Raw genomic sequence first — 25787 nt, 5'->3', positions numbered from 1 at the left:
GCACATACAGTCTCCCCGTACAGCTGATCGGCGTGGGTGTCAGACCTCCACCGATCTGATGATGATGACCTATCCTGAGGAGGTCATCAACATTAAAAAGCCCAGACAACCCCTTTTTAAGATGTACAGACTAACGCAAACAATGTCGGGGCCGTAGCACTTGCCCAAGATGTATTAAGTCCTCCTGTAAAGTAGTTAATTAAATGCTGTTCAGCCGAATGTCTTTGAATTTCATCCCATATTGACTAATGTGAGTGCACCTAGAACTTTCTGTGATTTGTGGTAGTTTGGCAAATCTAGATGTAGAGAAAGTATTTGCACATAGTCTGACAAGGGGTGGGGCCTTATAGACAACATCTTTGTCCAATATTGCACCACAGTTGTAGTGTAAAAATCTGTCTCAAAGTGAACAAACCAATATTTGGTGTAGTCAGAAAAGTCTGTGCTCCAGACTGAGCCCCAATGATAAATCTGGGGCAGGTCTAGATGGCCTGTCTTTGCAATTAGTAAATGTCCAATTGTCCCATTCTTTAAGGGGCATGTTTACCATGAACCATAATACCACTTAATAATTTAGATTGACACGGTTTTAAACATGCATACTTCAATAGTAACCAAGCCTGTCCTTCTCTTTTCCAAAGGAAACCAACCAGGATGCCAAGGATGCAAAGAATGTATCTGGTGAAGGTTTAATGGTAAGACATTTTATAATCTAGAATACTGTGATTTGTAAGGCAAACCATTTCTTGATGGTCATATTTATCCAGACTTTATTTATCCCCCCCCCCCCCTCGACCAACCTCAACTAGGAGTCAGATGAACACGCTAAGAAATCAAGTGGCATGGACTCAAAGGTAAGGGGTTGATGGCCATGGAGAACCCCTGAGTAATTGGTTTGTGAAGATTGCATGAAAATTGTGATACAACCCGTACTTTCTTTCTACCTGGTGTGGCATTAAAACTCACAGGCACAAGAATCAAACAGCAGTACGCTGCCAATGACATACTGTAAGCGCTAGCTCTTACAGTGCAGTTTATGAATGGTCATGAGCAAAATGTGTCCGTTTAACACCTACAGAAAATGTGTATGTTAACTGGAAGTGTCAGACTGATGCCATACAGTGGCATCCCTTCACCATAGAGTTCCATTGTAAAAGTCATGTGACCTTAGCAACCAGTCAGATTCCAGCTTTCATTTTTCACAGCTCCTTTGGAAAATGAAAGGTGGCATCTGGTTGCTATGGGCAACTAAGCCAGTTCTACTTTACACCAGTTTGATAAATCCCCAGCCCCCCCACATCTCCTTAGATATAGATGTTTATTTTTTATGTGGTCTTTGTTTTAATATTTTTGAGGCTATTTTAAAGCAGGGGCTTTTATTAGCCTCGCCATGTATGGTGTGCAGTGGGTTTCCTGTTTGCTGGATTCCCCTTTCACATTGCAGGCCTCTATGGCGCTCCAGGGGTAGCTTATGTGAGGACCATTTTCTTACCCTTTACCTGTTAGGACGTTGGGATAGTTTTGGCAGGAGAAGGTGGCACGGCTGCAAAAAGTGGTGAGTGAGTCTGTGGTGGCGTCCTGCGTCACTTCCGCTATGTTAGGGCCCATGCACGTGGGATGGTACATTCCATGTGGACACACCTGGCATGAAAAGCAGACATGTCCTAGAGACTGTGGAAGAACGTCACATCTGGATTTGACAGGTAGGAGGTGGTCCCTCTCTACAACCAGCTTATTCCTGTCGCGTGCAGCCATGGACTAACTGGCTGCATGCAGACTGGGGCTGAGGGGGCGGGGCTCATTATGAAACCATTACAATTAGGATTTTTTTAATAAAGTATATTAGGAAACTTTTTTATTTTTTACCATACCTCCCACTATATAGTGGAAAGTACTTGTATAGTGGACAACCCCTTTAATGCTGTAAAAGGTGCTAAGGGTATAGAAGACAATAGAGCCAGGAATATTTTTCGTTCTCTGAATCATATGTCCAACCATATGCAGTGGACAAAATGTTAATCCCATGGTTATTTCATCTAGCTTTTGCCTTCCACCAATTCCATTAATTCCAAGGGTGCTCAGGAAGACAAAGAATCAGTAATTCTAGTAGCTCCCTTTTGACCCAAGTGGACTTGGTTTTTTATGGTAAAATCTGATTGTTCAGTCCCCAATTACACTGCCAGTTCAAAAGGACAAACTGATGCAGGGGCCAGTTTCCCATCTGACTCTAGGAATTCTACGACTAATGGCATGGATGATGGAAGGCAATTGCAGGTTTTTCAGACAAGATAGTCGGAACTTTACTTTTTAACTGTAAATCTTCCATCAGGGGTATATATAGGAAAGTGTAGTGGAAATTTTGCTTCCTTCTGTGGTGACCAGTTTTCTAGGGAAGATATTAAGATCCTTACTTATCCTGTTAGATTTTCTAAGGGGGTTTAGACAAGGGCTTGAGTCAGTCTTGGCTCTTGCTAATCTCTGATGGGAGGTTGGTCTTAGATTCTATGGTAATAAGATTCCTTAAGGTAGCTGACAAAATAAGACCCACTTACGTGATCTGGTGCCTCTGTGGGTTCTAAATACTATCCTAACAGCTCTTATGTCAGAACCATTAGAAAAACTATCAAGTATCTCACTATCAAGACAGGTTTTTCTTGTAGCAGCATCCTCTGCCAGAAGAGCTTTGTGAGATTAAAGCATTATCAACCTCTTTCATATTGTCAAATTTCAAAAGATGAAGGTTTTCAGACTAGAACTGGATTTCCCCCCTAAAGTATCAATATGTTTTCACAGATTGCAGCAAGGGAGTTGCTAGGTTTAAACATTCAGAGCCTTGGCCCCTGATCTTTGGTCCCAGGCCCCGAATGTCCTGCCAGCTAGATAAAACTGCATTGCAGTCCTCAGGAGGGCAATACAATTAAATCTAATGCACTGGAACATCTGAAGGACCTGTGATGACATTATAGGTCATGTGACCAGTAAAACAGGCAGTGGTTGGGAAGAATCTGCCATGATGTCACCATGTGACCAGTGCAGGAGAGTACACTAGTGAAGTGTGGTGATGTCTGGTACGTGAGGTGAGGTAAGTGAAGGGAGAGGCAGAGCAATGCTGGGAGTTGTGGTTATTTAACTGGGACTGTATGTTAAGGCTGAAGGGAGGGATATTATTTACATGGGACTGTTTTGGAGGTGGCTGGGAAGGAAGTCATGTTTACATGGGACTGTATGATGGTAGCTGTAGGAGGGAGTGATATTTACATGGGACTTTATGTTGAAGGTGGCTGGTGGGGTGTGTGATAGCTGCATGGGACTGAATGTTGAGGGGGTGATTTTTACATGGGATTGCGTTTGAGGCAGCTGGAGAGGGGGTGATATTTACTTGGGACTGTATATTGGAGGGGGCTGGAGAGATGGTGTGATTATTATTTACATGGGATTCTCTGGCAGGGGGAGGGAAATGGTGTTTACATGGGACTGCATGTTGGAGGGGGGGAATAGAACTACAGGGGACACTGCAAATCTAGGGGACATTATAGGCATTCTTATTACTACTGGGGGCTCTATTGGAAGGACTTGTAGATCCACCTTATTTCTACTAAGAGCACTATAGGGGCATTATCAGTACTGGGGGTCTATAGCAGGGACTTGTAGATCCACCTTATTTCTACTAAGAGCACTGGGGGGGGGGGGTCTTATTACAACTGAGGGGTCTGTAGAGAGCTTTACCACTGGTGGAACAGGTGGTCTTTTACTGGGGGCTCTGAGGGTATTAATACTGGAGGGCTCTTATACTAATGGAGGCACTCTTGGAGCATTATCACTGTAGGGGGCAGGATTACTAATGAGGGCATTCTAGAAGGTAATTACTATTGGTGGGACTATGAGGAGCCCGATTACTATGTGGGCGCATTTTTCTTCAGGATAGTATTTGGGGGTATTGGGGAGCACTGCACACACTTACAAAACACTATAGACTCCATGTGGGAGCAGAACAGGACTATGTGTTTGGTTGTAAAGTTCTACAGACGGCTATCCCACCCTAGAGAATGATTCTTTGTTAGTTCTTGGGGTACTGTTTTGGAGATGACTGGGGAAAGCTGTTATTACACTTACTGGAAACTGGGTTTCCGGGAAGTCTCAAACAGTACCCATAACTTCCCTCCCTTTCGACGTTTTTTGCTTTATTGTTTTGTGTTTAAAACTATTGATGATTAAAGCGGGGTCGGATTGGGAACTTAAAGTGGTCCTGGAAATAATAATAAAATTGGCTCGGTTTTGTAGTCTGGTCCAAATTGATGGAAGGCAGGGCTAACAATTAGGCACGGCCAGCAATAACATATTGTGGCACATTATAGCAACCCAACAGAGCCAAATACCACAGTCCAACACAATGCTGCCAGCAGCATGGAATGCATCCCCAAAAACTTCCACCGGCCGTGAGGAGGGCCCAGGCCGCACCATAGGCATCACCCATCAGGAAATTTCCCTGTAAGGTCTATGGCCAATCCACCCCTAGATTAAAAGGAATTGAAGCAAAATGCAGTTATTTCTTGGTAAACACTGAGTAATAGTAGGAGGGGAAGAGCTTTTAACATTTCTCGATCTGTTTTTCCTGTCCTTAGAAGGGGAGGATCAATTCCAGGGTGCTATTGTGGAGATTTCCTGGAAACCCGATTACCAGTAACTGTAATTTCCCTTCTTTTTTTTTTTGTTGTTGTAATGGATTTCTATGGTGAACGGATGCCATTGTATGGCATCAGTCTGAGCATCCGTTTACGGATGGGAAAAACGTGATGTGAAACCAGCCTAAAAGTGGTGGTGTGTGTTTTGTCCCCCCCTCCCCCAATGTATACATCAAATGGAGGAAGAAAACATGAAGTGAACCCATCCTTGACCCCTAATTTCTTTAGGTGCAAGAAAAGTTGAAGCACATGATTCACCTGTACTATCAGTGAAGGCACTGCAGTTAAGTTACATCAGCTTAGCTGGACACTTAGTCCAGACTCAAACGAGTGAGATGAATGTGTGGCACTCGCGGCATGTCAGTGAGAGGTCCTGGCCTCCGCTCCTCTGTAACCCTGTGAGACCTAGATTCTATTGTAATACAATAGCTTTCCGAACTCTAGGGGTTACACAGCATTATAAATCGGTATAATGTTGTGTGATCCTGCCATAGCCATAAAATGTATTAGCTCAGTCACCTTTATGTAATACTAACAGTTCAAAGCCTTACAATACTGTTCTCTTGTGTAACTGCTGGGTGCAAGTATGGTGTTTTACTGCATAGTTTCACATTTGTGTCCTATAGGTAAAGAGTCCTGTGCTACCTGAAAAGCATGGATACCTAATGTCGCTTCTCTTAAGAATTTCTCATATCTGGCCTCTCAAATATGTGGTAAGAAAATCAGCTTAACAGTTTTACCTCAAGTCCAAACTGTTTATAGGTCCTACATTTTGTGCTGACCCTTTGTAATTCGTTCTTTACAATGGCCCTTCTTCCAAATCCTTGCCAGTCACCACCACAAGGATTTTACTGCATACTCTTTATGATTCAGTTCAATGTAAAAGCTATCGGAGGCTCTATACTGGTAAAACCAGAGCTCCGAACCCTATAATGCTTTCCGTCCAAGGGACATGTGGGTCATTGTGTGAAGGATTAGTTTTTCCTGCATACCTATACACTTCAATAGTTTTATTTTACACAATAGCACAAAAGTATCTGGATATAGAAATTCCAGGATAGGAACCAGTCAAACTTTCTGGATTCATATTGTAAATGTAAAAAAACAAATCTATACATCAGATCAAAGAGGGACTTGGGTCACAAGTAGGGACTTTCCCTCCAAAAGGGGGACACAAAGGAATTGGCACAGAATTTCAGACCAATTTGACGAAAGACAATTACTTGGATATGTGTGCTGTATAGTGCCTGTAAATATTTTTTTTATATTTTTATTTATTAGTTTAAGATACTTAAAAAGATTGCAGTGTTCACTGGCCTTTCAGAAGAGGTGGAGAATGTTGGAAGTGCTGATCAGATGTCCCCAAACAAACGACGTTTCTTGAGTGGCAAGAAGAGGATTGGACGCTTGGCCAGGCTCATTCTTATGGTTACTCCCTACAGAATACAGTGTGCATTGGGCTATCGCACTGGAGAAAGCATAGGGAACACCTCTGCTGATGGTAATTTTATAACTGATATTACTTATTTCTGAGATGGCAATTTGAGACAATTTTTTAAAAATTTTTTAAAGCTTTGCTCGAGTAGGATGCTTCAGCAAATTTTCCACAAATTAAATTCACCGACACAATTAAGTCTCCTATTGCAGTAAGACAGATGCAACTGTAGTGTTATGAACCCCCCCCCCCCCAAAAAAAAATGGCAATTAAGACTGATAAAAATGTGGAGTTTGGGACCTCAAAAAAAATGGCGATGGGTCACCCTCTGAATTAACAGCCCGATAAGGCCCCTTGCAGATGAGTGAGTACAATGCGTGACACAAACGCATTGTGCCCGCACAGAATCTGGACCCATTCATTTCAATGGGGCTGTGTACATGAGCGTTGGTTTTCACACATCACTTGTGCGTTGCGTGAAAATCGCAGCATGTTCTAGTGCGGATGTGATTCAGTTTTAATCATTCACGTGCAAAACGCATTGCACCCGCGTGATAAAAACTGAACGCGATCGCAGGCAAAACTGAATGACTGCCTGCAAAATCGCCCATATTTCACTGAACACATTCGCAACGCATCCGGACACGCTTGTCTGCAAAAAAATGCCTTCAGGTCACCCAGTTATCAGCGATATTCAAACCCTAATACTCCCTCAGTGCAAAACCATCCTGTCCCTACACTAGTCAGAGTAGAATGGCAGCACAACACGTGATCTGGCATTTATGCATGCGGGGTCGCACGTGTCCGCCAATCACAGCCATGCCAATACTAGGCATGACTGATGGCTTCCAAGTGCCCTTAGCTTAAAAGTTTGTTTATTGGCTGTGCTGCAGCCTTTCAACAAGCTTTATTTAAAAGCTGAACACTGACTCTTGTGCCAATGTCCATTGTAATGTTCAGTACGAACCTAAACATTACGGTACGTGTTTGCTCATCCCTACCTGTAACATCTTTCCTTGCACCAAGTTCACTGGAAAGATGTGGAGACCGGGCAGGATAAGGCTATTTGTAGGGCTGTGACATCACAGGGGCAGGCTGGCTGCACATCATTATGGGTGATCCCTTGTTCCCATGCATCTTACTTTCACTTTGTAACATGTGCAGCAGAAAAAAAATGATTTGTTACCATGATGCGAGAGGAAATTCAGATTTGTGACCGAGTTTTTTGCTGAAATTTGTATCAAATTCAACTTTGTCAACTTCGATTCGCTTAACACTAATTGCAATATTTACATATAAATGTTTGTTGCCTATAGACATAAGGAAGTCTCCTCTGAAACCATGTGGAAAAGGCAGTAAACGGAAACAGGATGACTTGGATATGGAAGAGCAGCACAGCTGGGTAGCATTCATGACTGAAGATTTTCCTGATGAAGACCAAGCTGATGACCCTACATATGAGGTAAGCTAGCTAAGATTTGTGTTGCAAGAGCTCTGTCAGGTCCATAAATATTGGGACATCGACACAATTCGGATTTTTTATTTTATTTTTTGGCTCTATACACTACCACAATGGATTTGACATGAAACTAACAAGATGTGCTTTAACTGCAGACTGTCAGCATTAATTTGAGGGTATTTACATCCAAATCAGGTGAACCGTGTAGGAATTACAACAGTTTGCATATGTGCCTCCCACTTAAGGGACCAAAAGTAATGGGACATAATACTAATCATAAATCAAACTTTCACTTTTTAATACTTGGTTGCAAATCCTTTGCAGTCAATTACAGCCTGAAGTCCGGAACGCATAGACATAACCAGACGCTGGGTTTCATCCCTGGTGATGCTCTGCCAGGCCTCTACTGCAACTGTCTTCAGTTCCCGCTTGTTCTTGGGGCATTTTCCCTTCAGTTTTGTCTTCAGCAAGCGAAATGCATGCTCAATCGGATTCAGGTCAGGTGTTTGACTTGGCCATTGCATAACATTCAACTTCTTTCCCTTTTGTTGCTTTTGCAGTATGCTTTGGGTCATTGTCCATATGCACTGTGAAGCGCCATCCAATGAGTTCTGAAGCATTTGGCTTAATATGAGCTGATAATATTCCCCAAAACTCTTCAGCATTCATCCTGCTGCTTTTGTCAGCAGTCACATTATCAATAAATACAAGAGAACCAGTTTAATTGGCAGCAATACATGCCCACGCCATGACACTACCACCACCATGCTTCACTGATGAGGTGGTATGCTTAGGATCATGAGCAGTCCCTTTCCTTCTCCACACTCTTCTCTTCCCATCACTCTGGTACAAGTTGATCCTGGTCTCATCTGTCCATAGGATGTTCCAGAACTGTGAAGGCTTTTTTAGATGTCGTTTGGCAAACTCTAATCTAGCCTTCCTGTTTTTGAGGCTCACCAATGGTTTACATCTTGTGGTGAACCCTCTGTATTGACGCTGAAGTATTCTCTTGATTGTTGACTTTGACACACATACACCTACCTCTGAGTGTTCTTGATCTGGGAAACTGTTGTGAAGGGTGTTTTCTTCACCAGGGGAAGAATTCCTCTGTCATCCACCACAGTTGTTTTCCGTGGTCTTCCGGGTCTTTTGGTGTTGCTGAGCTCATCGGTGAGTTTTTTTGTTTTTTTTTAAGAATGTTCCAAACAGTTGTTTTGGCCACGCCTAATGTTTTTGCTATCTCTGATTGGTTTGTTTTTTTTTCAGCCTAATGATGGCTTGCTTCACTGATGGTGACAGCTCTTTGGATCTCATCTTGAGAGTTGATGGCAACAGATTCCAAATGCAAATGGCACACTTGAAATGAACTCTGGACCGTTTATCTGCTCATTGTAATTGGGATAATGAGGGAATAACACACACACCTGGCCATGGAACAGCTGAAAAGTCAATTGTCCCATTACTTTTGGTCCCTTAACAAGTGGGAGGCACATATGCAAACTGTTGTTGTTCCTACACCGTTCACGTGATTTGAATGTAAATATCCTCAAATTAAAGCTGACAGTCTGCAGTTAAAGCACATCTTGTTCATTTCAAATCCATAGAGGCAAAAAATTTTGCATTGTGTCGCTGTCCCAATATTTATGGACTGGACTATGTTCTGGTACTATGTAAACTAGCCAGCCACTGTTGGAATTTAATTTTAGCCCCAAGCTACTTGTCACTTCAAAGGTAATGGGTCATCAGAAAACTACCTGCTGTTTTAATCGCTTATTTAGCATAATCTCTAATAATAAAATCCCTGTGAGTGCTGTCACCAGTTTTGCACTGGGCAGCAGCCGTTAAGGAGAAGCGGAGCGTGCAGCACCCCCCTCCCTTTCAGGATGGTAGCTGGTTAGAGTGCTAGCTGTAATGTCCAGCTAACCATGCTTAAAGGGTAAACTGAGGGAGGGAGCTCCCTCCCCCATTGGGCCGCTGCACTGTGGCAGTGTCCCGATGGTTACCATTGCAACCGGACTCCTTCACAGGCATTTGGCTTGGCCTGGTAGATCTAAGCCTGATCAGGCTTCTGCTAAAGGCAGGAGCCTGATCAGGCTTGAGGTACTTTTACACTTGCGGCAGTGTGATCCGGCAGGCAGTTCCGCTGTCTGCCGGATCTGCATGTGACTGAAGGCATTTGTGAGACGCATGCACATCAGTCTCACAAATGCATTGCAAGAACGGATGTCATGCGGACAGATGGATCCATCTTGTATTTTTTATTTTATTTTTTCACATTTTTACCGGTCTGCTCATGCAGACCGGAAGGACTGATCCGGCACTAATGCATTCCTATGGGGGGAAAAATGCCGGATCCCGCATTCAGTCAAGTCTTCAGTTTTTTTTCATCAGAGATAAAACCGCAGCATGCTATGGTTTTCTTTTGACTGATCGATCAAAATGACCAAACTGAAGACATCCTGAACGGATTACTCGCCATTCAGAATGCATGGGGATATACCTGATCAGTTATTTTCCAGCATAGAGCCCTTTTGACGGAACTCTATGCCGGAAAAGTATAACACTAGTGTGAAAGTACCCTTAGCGTGAGTTCAATACACTGCAGTACACTATATAGTCCAAAAAAGTAAAAAATAAATAAATTTCTATATCCACGCATAACTGGTTAAAAATGTAAAAAATAAACACTAAACATGTTTGGTATCACCGTGTCCTTAAGGAACTGATCTATAAAAGAATCATGTTACTTTTATCACACGGTGAACACCATAAAAAAAATAACTATGATGGAATTGCAATTTTGCCCACTGCACTTCCCAAAACATGGTATAAAAGTGATCAAAGTCATGTATCCAAAATTGGCACCACTTAAACTGTTACCTCATCCCACAAAAAAATGAGCCCCTACATAAGCCAATCGCCCAAAAAATAAAAAAAATGGCTTTCAGAAAATAAAAACAAACCTTTTTTCCCCTCACCCATGACGGCACCCAGTGCGACTCAGGACCTCCCATCAGGACAGGAAACCTGAGAAGATAAAAAGGACACACCTCCACCCAACACCAGTTCAGGTTTCCTGTCCTCCGGATGGGAGTTCCTGAGAAGCAGCAGTAGTACTGCACGACATACCTCAGAAGAAGCACCAGCGCTGGGGGGGGGTCTGTGGCTATGCCGTGGGAAGACCTATCCCTGGGGAGCGGTAGTTCTGTGGCCGTGCCGGAAGCCGCTCCCCACAAGTCTGCCTGCGCCCGCACTCGCTGCCGGTCCTGCGGGGAGCCGCTGTGGCCGTGTTCAGGCGGCTCCCCATGCCGGCTTGCCCAGTTTGAGAATGGCGCCCGCGCGTCTGAGCGCTTATGCGCATGCGCGGGGCCATCTTTCAGGGCTGGCCGATGACGGCTGGGGGGGGGGGGGGGGCTTCTCCCTCGACGCGCAGGACCCGGAAGTGAGGGCCGAGGCGCGTCTTTTAAAACTATAAATGCGGCAGCAGGTGCAGGCAGCCAGCGGAGGCACAGTGTGTTTGTGCTGAGGTAGGATCCAGCTAGCAAGCATGTCGGAGCCTACAGATGGACGCGCTGAACCCCTGGACCCCTTGAGGCCTGCAAGTCCGGTACTGGTCCTAAGGATGGGGAAGGAAAAATTCACATGGTGAGAACGTTCCTTTTTTTTACTAATAAGGTGTTTCTGTCTTAGATCCCAAAGCCTCCAAAAAAGTCGTCTTCCAAGTCAAAACACAAAGAGTGTGTAGATTGTAAGACGACTCTATCTGCATCCTATCAGAAGCCTCTGTGTACGGCATGTATAGACAAACTGGTAGCGGAACAGTCCCAGACCCTTACAAGATCTATGAGGTCCTTAATCAAAGCATCCTTCAAGACATTCAGTAAAGGCCGTGCCAGATCCCCGGATAAAGCCACAGAATGTGATAGTATGGAAATGGACTCATCCGATAGTGAGGCCAGAGAATCCGGGCAGCTAGATTCCAGTAATTCAGATTCCTCGGACGAGGAATATTCAGGGAAGTCCTTCTTTTCCCCTGAGGATACGCAGCCATTATTAAAAGCGGTCCGAGCAACTATGCAGCTGGAAGACATTAAGCAGACCAGATCAGTTGCGGATCAGGCCTTCCAGGCATTAGGCCCTAAAAAGCATAGGGTTTTTTCTATGCATGAAAGCATGCAGGCGATTATTAAAAAAGAGTGGAAAAATCCTGACAAAGTTCTTCATACCTTCCTCTGTTAAAAGAAAATACCCTTATGAAGAAAAAGTGTCCTCAAGTTGGGATAGGGCCCCTACGGTGGATGCACCAGTCGCCAAAATTGCAAAAAAGTCTGCCCTCCCATTTGATGATTTAGGTTGTCTTTCTGACCCGTTAGATAAAAAAGCGGACATATATCTTAAACGGGCTTGGGAGACATCGGCCGCCTGTCTCAGACCGGCAGTCGCAGCCACCTGGGTTTCCCGGTCACTGAGACTATGGATTGACCAGCTAGAGTCACATCTTAAAGAAAAAAGACCTAGAGAAGAGCTCCTAGCTTCTCTCCCCACCTTCTCAAAAGCAGCTGATTTTTTAACGGATGCCTCCACTGATGTGATGCGCTTTTCCGCCAGAGCCTCTGCTATGACAAATGCGGCTAGAAGAGCTATTTGGCTTAGATCCTGGAAGGGTGACCAGGGATCTAAGGCCAGACTCTGTGCCCTTCCGTGTGAAGGCGACAGATTATTTGGGTCATCTTTAGATGACATCCTGGAGAAGGCCTCTGACAAAAAAAAGGGGGTTTCCTGTCCCTCAGAAGCCCCCCTTTTTTCGTAGGCCCCAGCAGAGCTTTAGAAGGCAGAGGGGCAAGCCCTACGATAGGAAAGAGAGAGATCGATTTCAAAGGAAATCTAGCGGCTTTCTTTTCAAATCCCAGGATAATAAAAAAGATAAGCAGCAATGACGCCGGGCTCCAAGTTGGGGGGAGACTCTCTTCCTTTCTCCCTGCTTGGACAAAAGTCACCCAAAACAAATGGGTTTTGGGAGGGATAGCAGAGGGAGTCAGATTGGAGTTTCTCTCCTACCCCCAAAATTTCTTCACCCACACTCCAACTCCGAAAGATCCCTTAAAATCCACAGTTTTAGAGGCAGAGGTTCAGTTGTTATTGGACAAAGGAGTCGTTTGTCAGGTTCCCATAGAAGAGGAGGGCAGGGGGTATTACTCCCCACTCTTTCTAGTAAAGAAACCCAATGGGTCCTTTCGAATGATTCTAAATCTAAAACGACTAAACAAGTTCCTGAAATACAAAAGATTCCGGATGGAAACGATAAAAACAACTATAGACCTGCTATACAAAGATTGCTGGATGGCAAGTATAGACTTAGAGGATGCTTATTACCACATCCCTATTCATCCCTCCTCCCAAAAGTATTTGAGAACGGCAGTCCAAGTGAAGGGCCAGCTTCTGCACCTGCAATACAGGGCCCTCCCGTTTGGGGTCTCACAAGCCCCTAGAATTTTTACAAAGATTGTGGCGGAGATGGTGGCATTCCTCCGATTGTCCAGGATAGTGTTAGTACCCTATCTGGACGACTTTTTGTTCATAGCCCAGACGAAGGTACAGTTACAGACGGATCTTGTCCTGGTGTGTTCTCTACTGAAAGATCTGGGATGGAAGATCAATCGAGAAAAGTCTTGCCTAACCCCCTCTCAAAATTGCGTATTTTTAGGGATGCAGCTAGATTCCGGGGCTCAGAAAACATTCCTTCCTCAGAAGAAAATAGTTTCAACAAAGAAACATGTTTGGATCCTTTCCCGCTCCTTCCGATGTTCCATCAGGAAGGCGATGGCAGTATTGGGGCACCTGACGGCTACGATTCCCGCAGTGCCGTTTGCTCAGATTCACACAAGATCGTTACAGTGGGATATCTTAAAGAAATGGAATGGTCTTCCACAAACACTAGAGGAAAAATTTCATCTCTCCTCCAGAGCAAGGTATTCCCTCCTATGGTGGACATCCGAGAAGAATCTTTCGGCAGGGATGCCCTGGTCCTTCATAGAACCCATACGGATAACAACAGACGCCAGTCCGTGGGGTTGGGGGGCTCATTCAGATGGGAAATATTGGCAGGGAAGATGGGATCTAAGAACCCGAGCCTGCACATCAAATTACAAGGAACTCAGGGCAGTAGAAAGAGTTCTAAGGGTGGCAGTTCCAGATGTCTTGAACAAAAAACTGGTCTTTTACTCGGACAATTCAACAACAGTGGCCTATATAAATCACCAGGGCGGAACAAAAATACCATCCCTAATCTTCCTCTGCCAGGAAATTTTCAAAATAGCAGAAGACAGGAACCTGCTCCTATCTGCAATACATCTAAAGGGAAAAGAGAACACGGTGGCCGACTTTTTAAGCCGAGTGGAACTCAGCCAGGCAGAGTGGAGTCTGAACGAAGAAGTCTTTTCCCAGATTGTCTTAAGGTTTGGGACTCCAACTATAGACCTCTTCGCTACCCGGAAGAACAGGAAGACAGAGGTTCTTCTCTTTAAATCACACAGAGAACCCCACGGCCGTGGACAGTCTGGCCCAGGATTGGAGCCGAGAACGAGGCTATGCCTTCCCACCTATTTCTCTAATTCCTCACGTACTGAAGAAGGTACGGAGGGAGGGAGCCTCTATAATCCTGGTAGCCCCGAAATGGCCCAAAAGGATCTGGTACTCCACCCTGTTAAATCTAACCAGAAGCCCCCCCTGGACGATCCCTCCAAGGGAGGACCTCCTTCTCCAGGGGCCTGTATGCCACCCCAATCCGGAGATTCTACAATTGGCAGTGTGGAGTTTGACAGGGGCATCTGGTTGAGTAGAGGGCTCTCTAACAAAGTTGTTTCCACCCTTTTAGGCAGTAGGAAAGCTACAACAGCCAGGAAATATAATAGAGTGTGGAATATCTTTGCTTCCTTTCTAGGGTCTAGCCCTGATCCATTTAAACCTCCAGAAATACCTAAAGTTTTAGACTTCTTGCAGGCAGGGTTAGACAAGGGACTCAAAGCCTCAACCCTAAAAGTACAGGTATCCGCCTTGAGCTATTTTTTCGACTATCAGTTAGCAATGCATCCTTGGGTCAAACGTTTTCTTTCTGCCGCGGCCAGAATCCATCCTTCTGTAAGGCCTCTTTCCCCTCCATGGGATTTAAACAGGGTCTTGACAGCCCTAACCGATAAGCCATTTGAGCCCTTGTTAGAGATCCCAATTGACATCCTGTCCATTAAAATGGCTTTTCTACTGGCAATCACCTCTGCTAGGAGGGTCTCGGAGATCCAAGCCTTCTCTGCACATCCACCATATACTGTCATCCAGGACAATCAAGTAGTAATTAGGCCCCTGCCTTCCTTCCTTCCCAAAGTTGTCTCAGATTTTCACAGGAGCCAGGACATTGTGTTGCCTTCCTTTTTTCCTAACCCCTCCAATAGCAGGGAAAAAAGTTTGCATTCCTTGGACGTTAAAAGATGCTTGTTAGTTTACCTGGATGTTACGTCTTCATGGAGGAAAGACGAGAACCTTCTTGTCCAGTTTTTAGGGAAGAATAGGGGTAAAAAAGCATCCTGCGGGGTTATTGCCAGATGGGTGAAGAAGGCCATAACAAGGGCTTACATCTCCTTGGGTCTTTCCCCTCCTTCTGGGTTCGGGGCCCATTCTACTCGGGCAGTGTCTACTTCATGGGCTGAAAGAGCTGACGTGTCCTTAGCTCAGATTTGTAGGGCAGCTACATGGAGTTCCCCACATACCTTTCTCAGACATTATAGGTTGCAGCTCCATTCTGACGCCTCATTTGGGCAGAAGGTCCTGCAGGCTGTGGCCCCCCCCTAGACTCTACTTATAGTCTATCTCGCACTGGGTGCCGTCATGGGTGAGGGGAAAACATTACTTACCGGTAATCGTTTTTCTCGATACCCATGACGGCACCCGATAGTTCCCTCCCCATATATAGATACAGATACATTTATAAAAATATATAAAGTATCAGTCAGGTCTATATGAAGTAATATAGATTTAAAAAAAAAAAAAAAAAGAGAGGGTCTTTAATCCCTTATCACTTCTCTCCGGAGAACAATTTATTTCTTCCACTGGTGTTGGGTGGAGGTGTGTCCTTTTTATCTTCTCAGGTTTCCTGTCCTGATGGGAGGTCCTGAGTCGCACTGGGTGCCGTCATGGGTATCGAGAAAAACGATTACCGGTAAGTAATGTTGTTTTTTCAAAAAATTATTTAAATCCAAAATAAAAGTAAAAAAATATACTTATTAGGTATCACCGCACAAGTCATTTACAGCAAGGCAGCTTTTACTGTACAGTGATTTGGATTAATTCCCTGAAGTTGTATACGGAGCAGTTTTCTATGACTATCAATCTTTCTCCCTTGTTTCTCTAGGTTGGTAATCATATACTTCTGTATTGCCTCTAGGAATACTATATGCTGACAGATGGCCTTTCTGTCCTGGTTATGGTGGGTAGCTTAGAATCTCTCCACCTAATGCAAAGGAGACTAGAGCCTGATAAACAAGTTACCTTCCTTTGCCAATATTCTCACTCCCTCTCTGGGTTGCCTGGTTCTTCTGTATGCTTTACCTTCTATGGGCTGGTTCAAAATGGCTGCTGAGGTCAGACATCGCACACTGGCCTTCTCCTTCTCCTTCTCTTCTGTACTGTGTGCAGGGTGAAGTCAGCCCTGGGAGGCTTGTTAGAACCTCCCTCTCCCTATGCAACTTTATTGGAACGCCTATACAAGCGCAATTTAAATGTAACACTATCACAGTATCAAAGGGGTTCTGCAGTTTTTTTATTTTACTGATCTATCCTCTGGATAGATCAGCATCAGATCGGCAGGGGTCCGACACCCGGGGCCCCTGCTGATCAGCTGTTAAGGCACACGTAAGTGTTGCAGTAAATATTGTTACTGATAAGAGGGTTCTAATTGCAAAAAAAAAAAAAAACAATGAGTAGGCTTGCATACCATATATTTATATTTACATGAAATATGAAACACACCGGTGACTGCTTTTGGTACTGTGTGACTAACACCCTTGGAGGTATGGCTTATAGCGATGTTAACACCAGTTTCCCCAGTCGTCTCCATGACGGCACACTCGGAGTTTGTTTGTTTTCCTGTCCTATCGGAGGAAGTCAGAGGTTAACCCCCCCCCCCCCCCCTCATCGCCTGTATGTGTGTTTGTTTGTTTTTTTGTTTGTTTTTTTGTTTGTTTTTTTGTTCAATTGGGAGAAGTCCAGCCAATCAAGTTTTTCTGGGCATCCTTCTAGATTCCATCCTCCAGAAATCCTTCCTTCCCTCCCCAAAGGTCCAGGATCTGAAGGTCAGGTTTGCAGTCAGAAGGCATGAAAATGCTGTGTTGTCTCTCGTCCTGCATTGCCTGGGCTCAACACCATGTGAAACCCCTGCAAGATCTGATTCTCAGGAAATGGAACAGGTCTCGGCTAACTCTGGACCAGAAGATATACAGTCATGTGAAAAAATTAGGACACCCTTTGAAAGCATGTGGTTTTTTGTAACATTTTTAATAAATGGTTATTTCATCTCCGTTTCAACAATACAGAGAGATTAAAGTAATCCAACTAAACAAAGAAAACTGAAGAAAAGTCTTTTCAAGATCTTCTGTAAATGTCATTCTACAAAAATGCCTATTCTAACTGAGGAAAAAGATAGGACACCCTCACATGTATTCCCTCTTAAATTGGCTCAGATCTCACACAGGTATATCACACCAGGTGCACATAATTAGTAGATCGTTACTCTGCATGTTGAATGAGGCTTGCCCTATTTAAACTTAAGACATTTAGTTTGGTGTGCTCCTGACTGTTGAAGTGAGAGTGAGCACCATGGTGAGAGCAAAAGAGCTGTCAGAGGACTTCAGAAAAAAGATTGTAGCAGCCTATGAGTCTGGGAAGGGATTTAAAAAGATCTCAAAAGATTTTGAAATCAGCCATTCCACTGTCCGGAAGATAGTCTACAAGTGGAGGGCTTTCAAAACAACTGCCAACATGCCCAGGACTGGTCGCCCCAGCAAGTTCACCCCAAGAGCAGACCGCAAGATGCTAAAAGAGGTATCCAAAAACCCTAAAGTGTCATCTCGAGAACTACAGCAGGCTCTGGCTACTGTTGATGTAGAAGTACATGCCTCTACAATCAGAAAGAGACTGTACAAGTTTAACTTGCATGGGAGGTGTGCAAGGAGGAAACCTTTGCTTTCCAAGAGAAACATCGAGGCCAGACTGACATTTGCCAGCGATAAAGTTGACAAAGACCAGGACGTCTGGAATAATGTTCTTTGGACAGATGAGTCCAAAATTGAATTATTTGGACACAACAGCATTCCAAGAAAAGAACCTCATACCAACTGTGAAGCATGGAGGTGGAAGTGTCATGGTTTGGGGCTGCTTTGCTGCAGCAGGACCTGGTCAGCTCACCATCATAGAATCCACGATGAATTCTACTGTGTATCAGAAGGTGCTTGAAGAACATGTGAGACCATCAGTTAGAAAATTAAAGCTGAAGCGGAACTGGACCATGCAACATGACAATGACCCAAAACATACTAGTAAATCAACCAAAGATTGGCTGAAAAAGAAGAAATGGAGAGTCCTGGAATGGCCAAGTCAAAGTCCAGATTTGAATCCCATTGAGATGCTGTGGGGTGACTTGAAAAGGGCTGTACGTGCAAGAAACCCCTCAAACATCTCACAGCTGAAAAAGTTCTGCATTGAGGAGTGGGGTAAAATTTCCTCAGACCGATGTCGAAGACTGGTAGATAGCTACAAGAACCGTCTCACTGCAGTTATTTCAGCCAAAGGAGGTAACACTCGCTATTAGGGGCAAGGGTGTCCTATCTTTTTCCTCAGTTAGAATAGGCATTTTTGTAGAATGACATTTACAGAAGATCTTGAAAAGACTTTTCTTCAGTTTTCTTTGTTTAGTCGGATTACTTTAATCTCTGTATTGTTGAAACGGAGATGAAATAACCATTTATTAAAAATGTTACAAAAAACCACATGCTTTCAAAGGGTGTCCTAATTTTTTCACAAGACTGTATCTACCCATGGACGTAAAAATCTCTTTACAGTGGTGGCTCAGACGAGAATCTACAGACTGGGATCTGCTGGAATCAGGAGGATTCCTGGGGTTGGGGTGCCCTTGCTGCCAGGAATTCCTAACAGGGAACTTGGTCAGAATCTCAGGGAAGGATGTCATCCAATTACAGGGAGCTTAGGGCAATATGGGAAGGTCTAAAAGCAACACAGACCCAGTCAAGAAACCGACATGTATTGGTCCACTTGGACAACTCTACAGCAGTGGCTTTCATTCGTCATCAAGGGGTACAAGGCATATAATCTAAGGAGTCTCAAGACAGATATTCTCGTGGGCAGAAAAAAATCTAAAATCCCTTATAGTGGTACACTTAAAAGGCTCCTTCAATCTAAGGGCAGATTTACAGTTGGCAGAGACTAGATCCAAGCGAATGGTCTTTCTCAGACAGCCTTTTGGAAGATCCAGGTTCAGTGGGGCAGTCTGAGTCTGGATCTGTTCACCTCAAAGAAAAAACACAAGGTTCAACATTACTTCTCCCTCAATCCAAGCGATCCCTGTGTGACGGTAGACTCCTTCACCCAGGATTTGACGTTGGGTCTTGTCTATATGCCTTTTCCATCAATCCCAATAATGCCGACAGTCCTGCAGAAATTCCAGACCGAGAAGTGTAACCTAATTCTGGTGGTCCCCTTTTGGTCCAGAAGGGGCTGGTTCGGTCTTCTGAGATCCCTCAGCCGGGAGGATCCAATCCGGTTTACCCCGATGGAGGACCTCCTAATGCAGGGCCCAATCAGCCATCCGAACCCCAGGCTTCTCAAACTATCAGCCTGGTTACTGAACAGTCCATCCTCCTAGGTCTGCGTTTCTCAGAGGGTGGTAGGTACCCTAATGCTCAGCAAAAAGTCTATCTCTAGAGAATATGTTAAGGTGTGGAAAAAGTTTGCCTCTTGGGTGGGTGGAGGTGTTGGATATGGGTCTCACCAAACACCTAAGGGTGAAGGTGGGTGCCCTCTAACACTAGTCTTTATGATGTCCCCTGGGTTTCTAGGTTTTTGAAAGCTGCAGATAGGCTAAAGCTGAGAATTAGGAATTTCGTAGCCCCATGGAACCTGAATAGTTTTTTTTTTTTTTTTTTTTTTCCCAGGCTTGTCAGAGTCCCCGTTTGAGCCTATAGATGCTCTATCAAATGCCTTACTCTTAAGATGGTTTTCCTGGTAGCAATATCTTCTGCTAGGAGAGTTTTGAGAGCTTCAGGCCCTATCCATCCAGGAGCCCTTCCTTGGGGTCCTAGAGGAGAAGTTAATATGTAAGTTGGACCCCAATTTCCTCTCCAAAGGTCGTAATCCACCTTTCACAGTTCATTACATTGACGCTACCAGGGGATGGAGGAATATAAAATATAAATTTCCCTAATAGAGGTAGTAAAGCAGCTAAGAGCTCCATATCAGTGGATAAGGAGTGCTATCACAGAAACGTATACAGCCTCTGGTAAAGAGCCTCCTCCTTCTCTGAGCCCATTCAGTAACAGCAGTGTCTACCTCCTGGGCCAAAAGAGCTTCTGCCTCCCTAGAGCAGATTTGCAGGGCGGCCACTTGGAAGAGGGCCCATACTTTTACCAAACATTATAGGCTTGATGTATTTGCCAATGAGGACATGGCCTTTGGACGCAAGGTCCTGGGTGCTGTGGTCCCTCTCTGAGAACTAACAAAGTGAAAAATCTGGGTGTGCTGTCATGGAGACTGGGAAAATGAGTATTGCACTCACCGGTAATCCAGTTTCCTGGAAGTCTCCATGACGGCACATATATTCCTGCCCTTTTATTTTTTTTTTAGATACATTTCTTTGGCTTCTACCCTTTATCATGGTCTCAATTAAAATACACTGGCGATGAGGGGTGGGGTTTTTAACCTGTGACTTCCCCTGATAGGACAGGAACACAGAGGTTAAAAACCCCACCCCCTACCCCTCATCGCCAGTGTATTTTAACTGACACAATGATAAAGGGTAGAAGCCAAACAAATTTATCGAAAAAAATAAAAGGGTGGGAATATATGTGCGGTCATGGAGACTTCCAGGAAACCGGATTACTGGTGAGTTATACTCATTTATATAGAAAAGTTACCACTGCACTGGTGAAACTTACACCAGCTCACAGCCTTACAACTATGATATGCCAAATTTATGTAGAGGCCTGTACCTTTAACTCTTCACATCTTAATTATACTTGCTAACTCAGCAGGACTCAGGCTTGCCGACCAGAATTTTTCCCAAAGTTATCCCAAAATTATGGACATCACTTTATTTATATAGATTTTTTATTGGAAAACCATAATGAATGAAACATTTATAATTTAGTATAGCACAATATACTGATAAGGACTCATTACCAGCATTTTCTGTGAGCTGTAAAATTACCACCAAAATAAGTTATTTACCAACCGCCTCAAAATTACACATCCATCTTTTTCCTGGACCCAGCTGGCAAATCTGGAACAGCATGGAAGGCTGCCTTTCTTCTGGAAAGCAGCCCTCCGGGTAATTTTTAAATACAGGCAAATTGCATGGTTGGGTGAATTCTGCTGACTAAAATGATATTTGTTTTGCTAAAATCTCTTATCATTTTTTTTTTTTTTTTTTTTCTTCTATAAAACTTCCCGAATTTTTTTTTTTTTTTTTTTTTTTTGCATTTTCATAAGACATGTACCCTCTGGCTCAAGGAACAAAATGTGCTTTGCTTGGGGAATGAACAACACACTTACATGATGTCTTTTTAGCTGCAGATCTGTAAATTCCCAGGCTCTTTCTGCCTTCCACAGTGTGTGCATTTGGTAGCCCAAGAGAACCTGCTGTCCTTGGTTTGGCCAGCACTGCTCACAAGAACATTGCTGGCAAATCCAAGAGCAGGGTGGGATATGTAGGTAGCGTATTGGGCTTTCTGCTGACGCATCAGACTGTACTCATGAAGTAATGGAACAAGAATGAGTAAATGGCCTGCTCATTATGTGCTTGGGAGTCCAGTGGTCAGTTCTGTTTGATGGACAGCCTTCCATGTGAGCATGCATTTAGAGATGCCTTTCAGTCATTGAATGTCTAAAGAAAATAAATGGCAGTGATTTAAAAAAAATATGAAATTCAGTGTAGGCTTTGTGCATATTTGTATACACATTTCATTGCAACAAAATATTTTTCCAATGTATTCATCTGATGGAAATCCCAACTATACAGACATACAGTGCCATGCTTGATCCATTAACCACAATGTTAAAAAACAAACAGGGGCTCACAGTATGCACACAATCTGCTCAGCAAGCGGCTATGGCTTAACATAAATGTTAAACCCACGGGCATCAAGGGAATTTATCACCAGTTTTATGCTAACCTATTTACGGTAAGTGCAACCTACACTAGTTGCTAATCCCCAGAATAAAATGCCCAGGGTGCCAACAAGCCACTTTACTCTAGCACTTGGATATAAAGTGAAATTAAACTTGATATAGGTAAAGGGGAAACCTAGCCTTAAAGAGGACCTTTCACTGGTCCAAATATTGTAATATAACTATCAGGCTGTGTAGAGCGGCACCCCAGGATCTCACTGCACTTACTATTATTCCAGGGTGCCGCTCTGTTCTCCCGCTATGTCCCCCGGTATTTTCGCTGACTTGGTAACACTGGGAGGAGCCTGCCCTTTTTTTCCTCTGCATCTCCTTCTCCCATGCTGTAGCGCTGTCCAATTGCAGCGCAGAACTCATAGCCTGGGAGATAAAAACTCCCAAGCTGAGCTCTGCGCTGTGATTGGACAGCGCTACAGCCTGGGAGAAGGAGATGCAGAGGAAAAAAAGGGCAGGCTCCTCCCAGTGTTACCAAGTCAGCGAAAATACCCGGGGACATAGCGGGAGAACTGAGTGGTGCTCCAGAATAATAGTAAGGTCAGCGAGATCCCGGGCAGCAGCTCTACACAGCCTGATTGTAAGAGAACTATGTTTGGACCGATGAAAGGTCTTCTTTTAACTCCGAACTACCATCTCAATCAAGGCCTTTATCACCAGTTTAAAGAAAATGTTGCCATTTGTCACTATAATTTAAGCTTGTACCCAGAATGTTCCTGTTTGATTCCAGCCTAGTAATTCAGAGTCAGACAGTGAAGAGAATAAGTCAAAGAATGACACTGAAAGTGATCTGGAAGTTGAAGAAAAGGATGGCATTGTGATGCTGAAAGAAACTGCACAGGTAAGTGATGCAGCAATGTAGTTCCCTTCGCTTCAGTTTCTGTCAACATGACCTGTCCTTTTTCATCCTGCATGTTCTCCCCATATTTTGCATTAGTTTTCTGCACTGCAAAAAGATACTGGGGGTCTTCCTCTGCACTCCCTTTATTTGACAAGGTGCATCCTGTCCCAGTACACCTAGACTGAAAACTACTCCAGCCCCTAACTGCAGTAGATTTCAATCGTCACTTATGCCTGATAACTATTGTTGATCGCGAATATTCTAATCATAAATTTTTATCGCAAATATCAGCACTTCGAGAATTCGAGAAGATGTAGAATTTAGTGCTATATATTTGTAATTGAGATGAAAAAAAAAATTATATATATATATAATTATTTTTTTTCTCCTTCAGTAACCTCCCTTCTTGCTTTTGGGCCAATGAGAAGGCTGCAATCTTTGTCAGAGCTTAGCAACAACCCTAGCAACCAATAGGAAAGTTGCCTACCCCTTTTTACTATACCAGAAACTCCCCAGCAGCCATTTTCTGCAGTTCTGAGAGAGCAGTGACATTGCTGTGCTCTGTGCTTTCATCTGGATCCTTTTACTTATCCAATTAAATTAGATACTTGGATAACTTAGAGAGGGGAGAGAGATGGTCAGTGTAGGTTAGATGGTGATATAGTGTAGCTGATAGGTTCTAGTGCAGGGTGTTAGGTAGTGTGATAGGAATTACTGATACATACATACATACATACATACATACATACATACATACATACATACATCTTACTCCACTTTTACATATGTCCAAAGTCACTTTTGGGTAAGTCAGATTTATTAATGGTCCTTAAATACTGTGATAAATGTGGTTTTGACTGTAGCAGTTTCTTTCAGTGAGCGGCTTTACAAAAGTCCCACGTTTTTACGAAAGTCACGTGCTATTAAAAAGTCGCATAAGAGGAGCATGGTCCTCACTGGAGTTAAATTGCGCAATTTTTTTTGAAACTTTTTTTTTTTTTTTTAAATTGCCGCAATAGTAAATCTGTCTAGAGATTAATTTACATAAGAAAATACGACTTGAGCGAATGATGAATCTGGCCCATAGTGCTGTTATGTCACAACAATACTTAGTGCACCAATCTGTAATACCTACTCAGACCTGATAAAATGTGAAGTTACATGTATTGCGCTAAAAATATGAACATTAGTACAGATTTGCGCAATTGCGAAAATGACTATCTAGAATTTGTAGATTTATTGCAAATATAATGCGAAAAATTCACGAAATATCAAAATTCTGCCTAGGCCGCTCATCACTAGTGATAACAGGCCCAAACAATTTCACCAACATTCATGCCTATGACCCCACCCCTGAACCTCTACTGTCGAGGACTGCGTAAGTGTCACATGGGCCTAAATTTGTAGGTGCATGGACGTTTAAAGTCACGAAACTGGGTCCTAGGATGTTGTGGCAATTGCCCCCCCCCCCCCCCTTATGACTTGCTAATAGGCTTTCTGTACCCTTCACTGTGTGTGTGTGTGTGTGTGTGTGATGAGGGTTCAGACTAAAGAATATTTGTGACTGAGACTGCGTAACGACAATTTCTGTATAGTGCTGCAGAATGTGGGTGAAAAACTAATTTTCTAATGCTCTATTACATAGGAAGACACACCAGTCAATGAAGAGCAAGAAAATGCATCAGAAAGCAAAGGGCCCAGCTCAGATGGAGAAGAGCAGAAGAACACAGCTGCCACAGGTTAGAATGTGCATTCTAAAATTAATGTAATGATACCTTTAAAGTGCAACCGTTTCAGCAAAAGTTGCAGTGTGTACACGAGGAATAACTTTCTGAGCTAATGGATGGAGGACTGCACATTTGAACTAAGCCATTTAGTTGAAAATCCAGCAGAAAATTAGACAGTAAATCAATTGGAGCACCAACAGTCTGCCAGCCCCACCCTTCTTGGTGTCCCTCCCCCTCCAGTGAGCCGGCAGCCCCTCTTCCCTAAAAACTGATTTGAGCAGTGAACAGACTTGAGGAGGCAAAGTGGATGAGATTTAATTAATTCTCAGCCACATTCTGAGGGATAAAAAAAATCTGCTAGAGTAACCCATTCTGGGAATTTTTATACCCCCATTGTCAGTATTATTTCCCCCCCCCCCACCCCCATAGAATGAAATCTGCATGTAACATTTTTGCTGCATAAAATCCAGTGTGGACCTACTCATTCCCTGCAGTGATGAATTTGGAAACTGCATGAAGTTACTGTAGCAAACGTGCATTTACAAAGCTGTTATAGCATTTAACCAGTCTTATGCTATACAAAAGATTACCGTAGTGTTTTTAATATCTAAATTATCTGTAACTGGGTAAAAGGGGGTTCTCCGGGAATTATGAAAATGCATAATTATATATTCCCAAATACCTTTCATAAGTTTATAATAGTTCATTTTGTCTGGGAAGCAATCGGGAGAAATAAAATAGCCACTGTCCTATTAGTACATGCAACCTGTCCTGATCACACAGTAGGATAAGTTAGCTTAGTGTTCTGTAGTAAAGAGCTGACTCATTCTCGTTGCTCTGCTTGTCAGGGATTATGGTCCTGAATACAGTTTAATGATCATCTGAATCTCTGTAGGAATGGAGTTCATGAGGAGACATGAAGTACAGAGAAAAAGGTGGGGATGTGTGCAGTCTCCATTACTACAGTCTGTCCTCTGTACTTCATGTGTCCTCATGAACTCCCTTCCCACAGATCTTCAGTTGAAGATTTTATAGTCTATTCAAGATTATAATAATCCTTGACGAGCAGTGTTGTGAAGTAACTTGTCGTCCTGTGTGATTAGAACCGGTTTTCTGTGTATTAACAGGACGGTGGCCATTTTATTTTACCTAATGATTGCAATGTAGACAAAATGAGCCATTATAA

At 43.5% G+C, this 25787-nt stretch overlaps 1 protein-coding gene across 1 annotated transcript; it reads left to right on the top strand.

The window, feature by feature from the left end:
* Positions 1–647: 647 nt before the first annotated feature.
* LOC120990923 lies at positions 648–24618 on the top strand. Its single transcript, XM_040419814.1, has 7 exons — positions 648–695; positions 810–854; positions 5309–5395; positions 5964–6183; positions 7434–7579; positions 22764–22874; positions 24520–24618. The coding sequence occupies exons 1-7, from the start codon at positions 693–695 to the stop codon at positions 24616–24618; spliced, it is 711 nt and encodes a 236-aa protein (XP_040275748.1). The 5' UTR covers positions 648–692.
* Positions 24619–25787: the final 1169 nt, after the last annotated feature.

This window comes from Bufo bufo, chromosome 2, assembly GCF_905171765.1.
Source record: "Bufo bufo chromosome 2, aBufBuf1.1, whole genome shotgun sequence".
Taxonomy (NCBI): Eukaryota; Metazoa; Chordata; class Amphibia; order Anura; family Bufonidae; genus Bufo; species Bufo bufo.
Note: the sequence above shows the minus strand (reverse complement) of the source record. Positions and strands in the feature narration are given on the sequence as shown.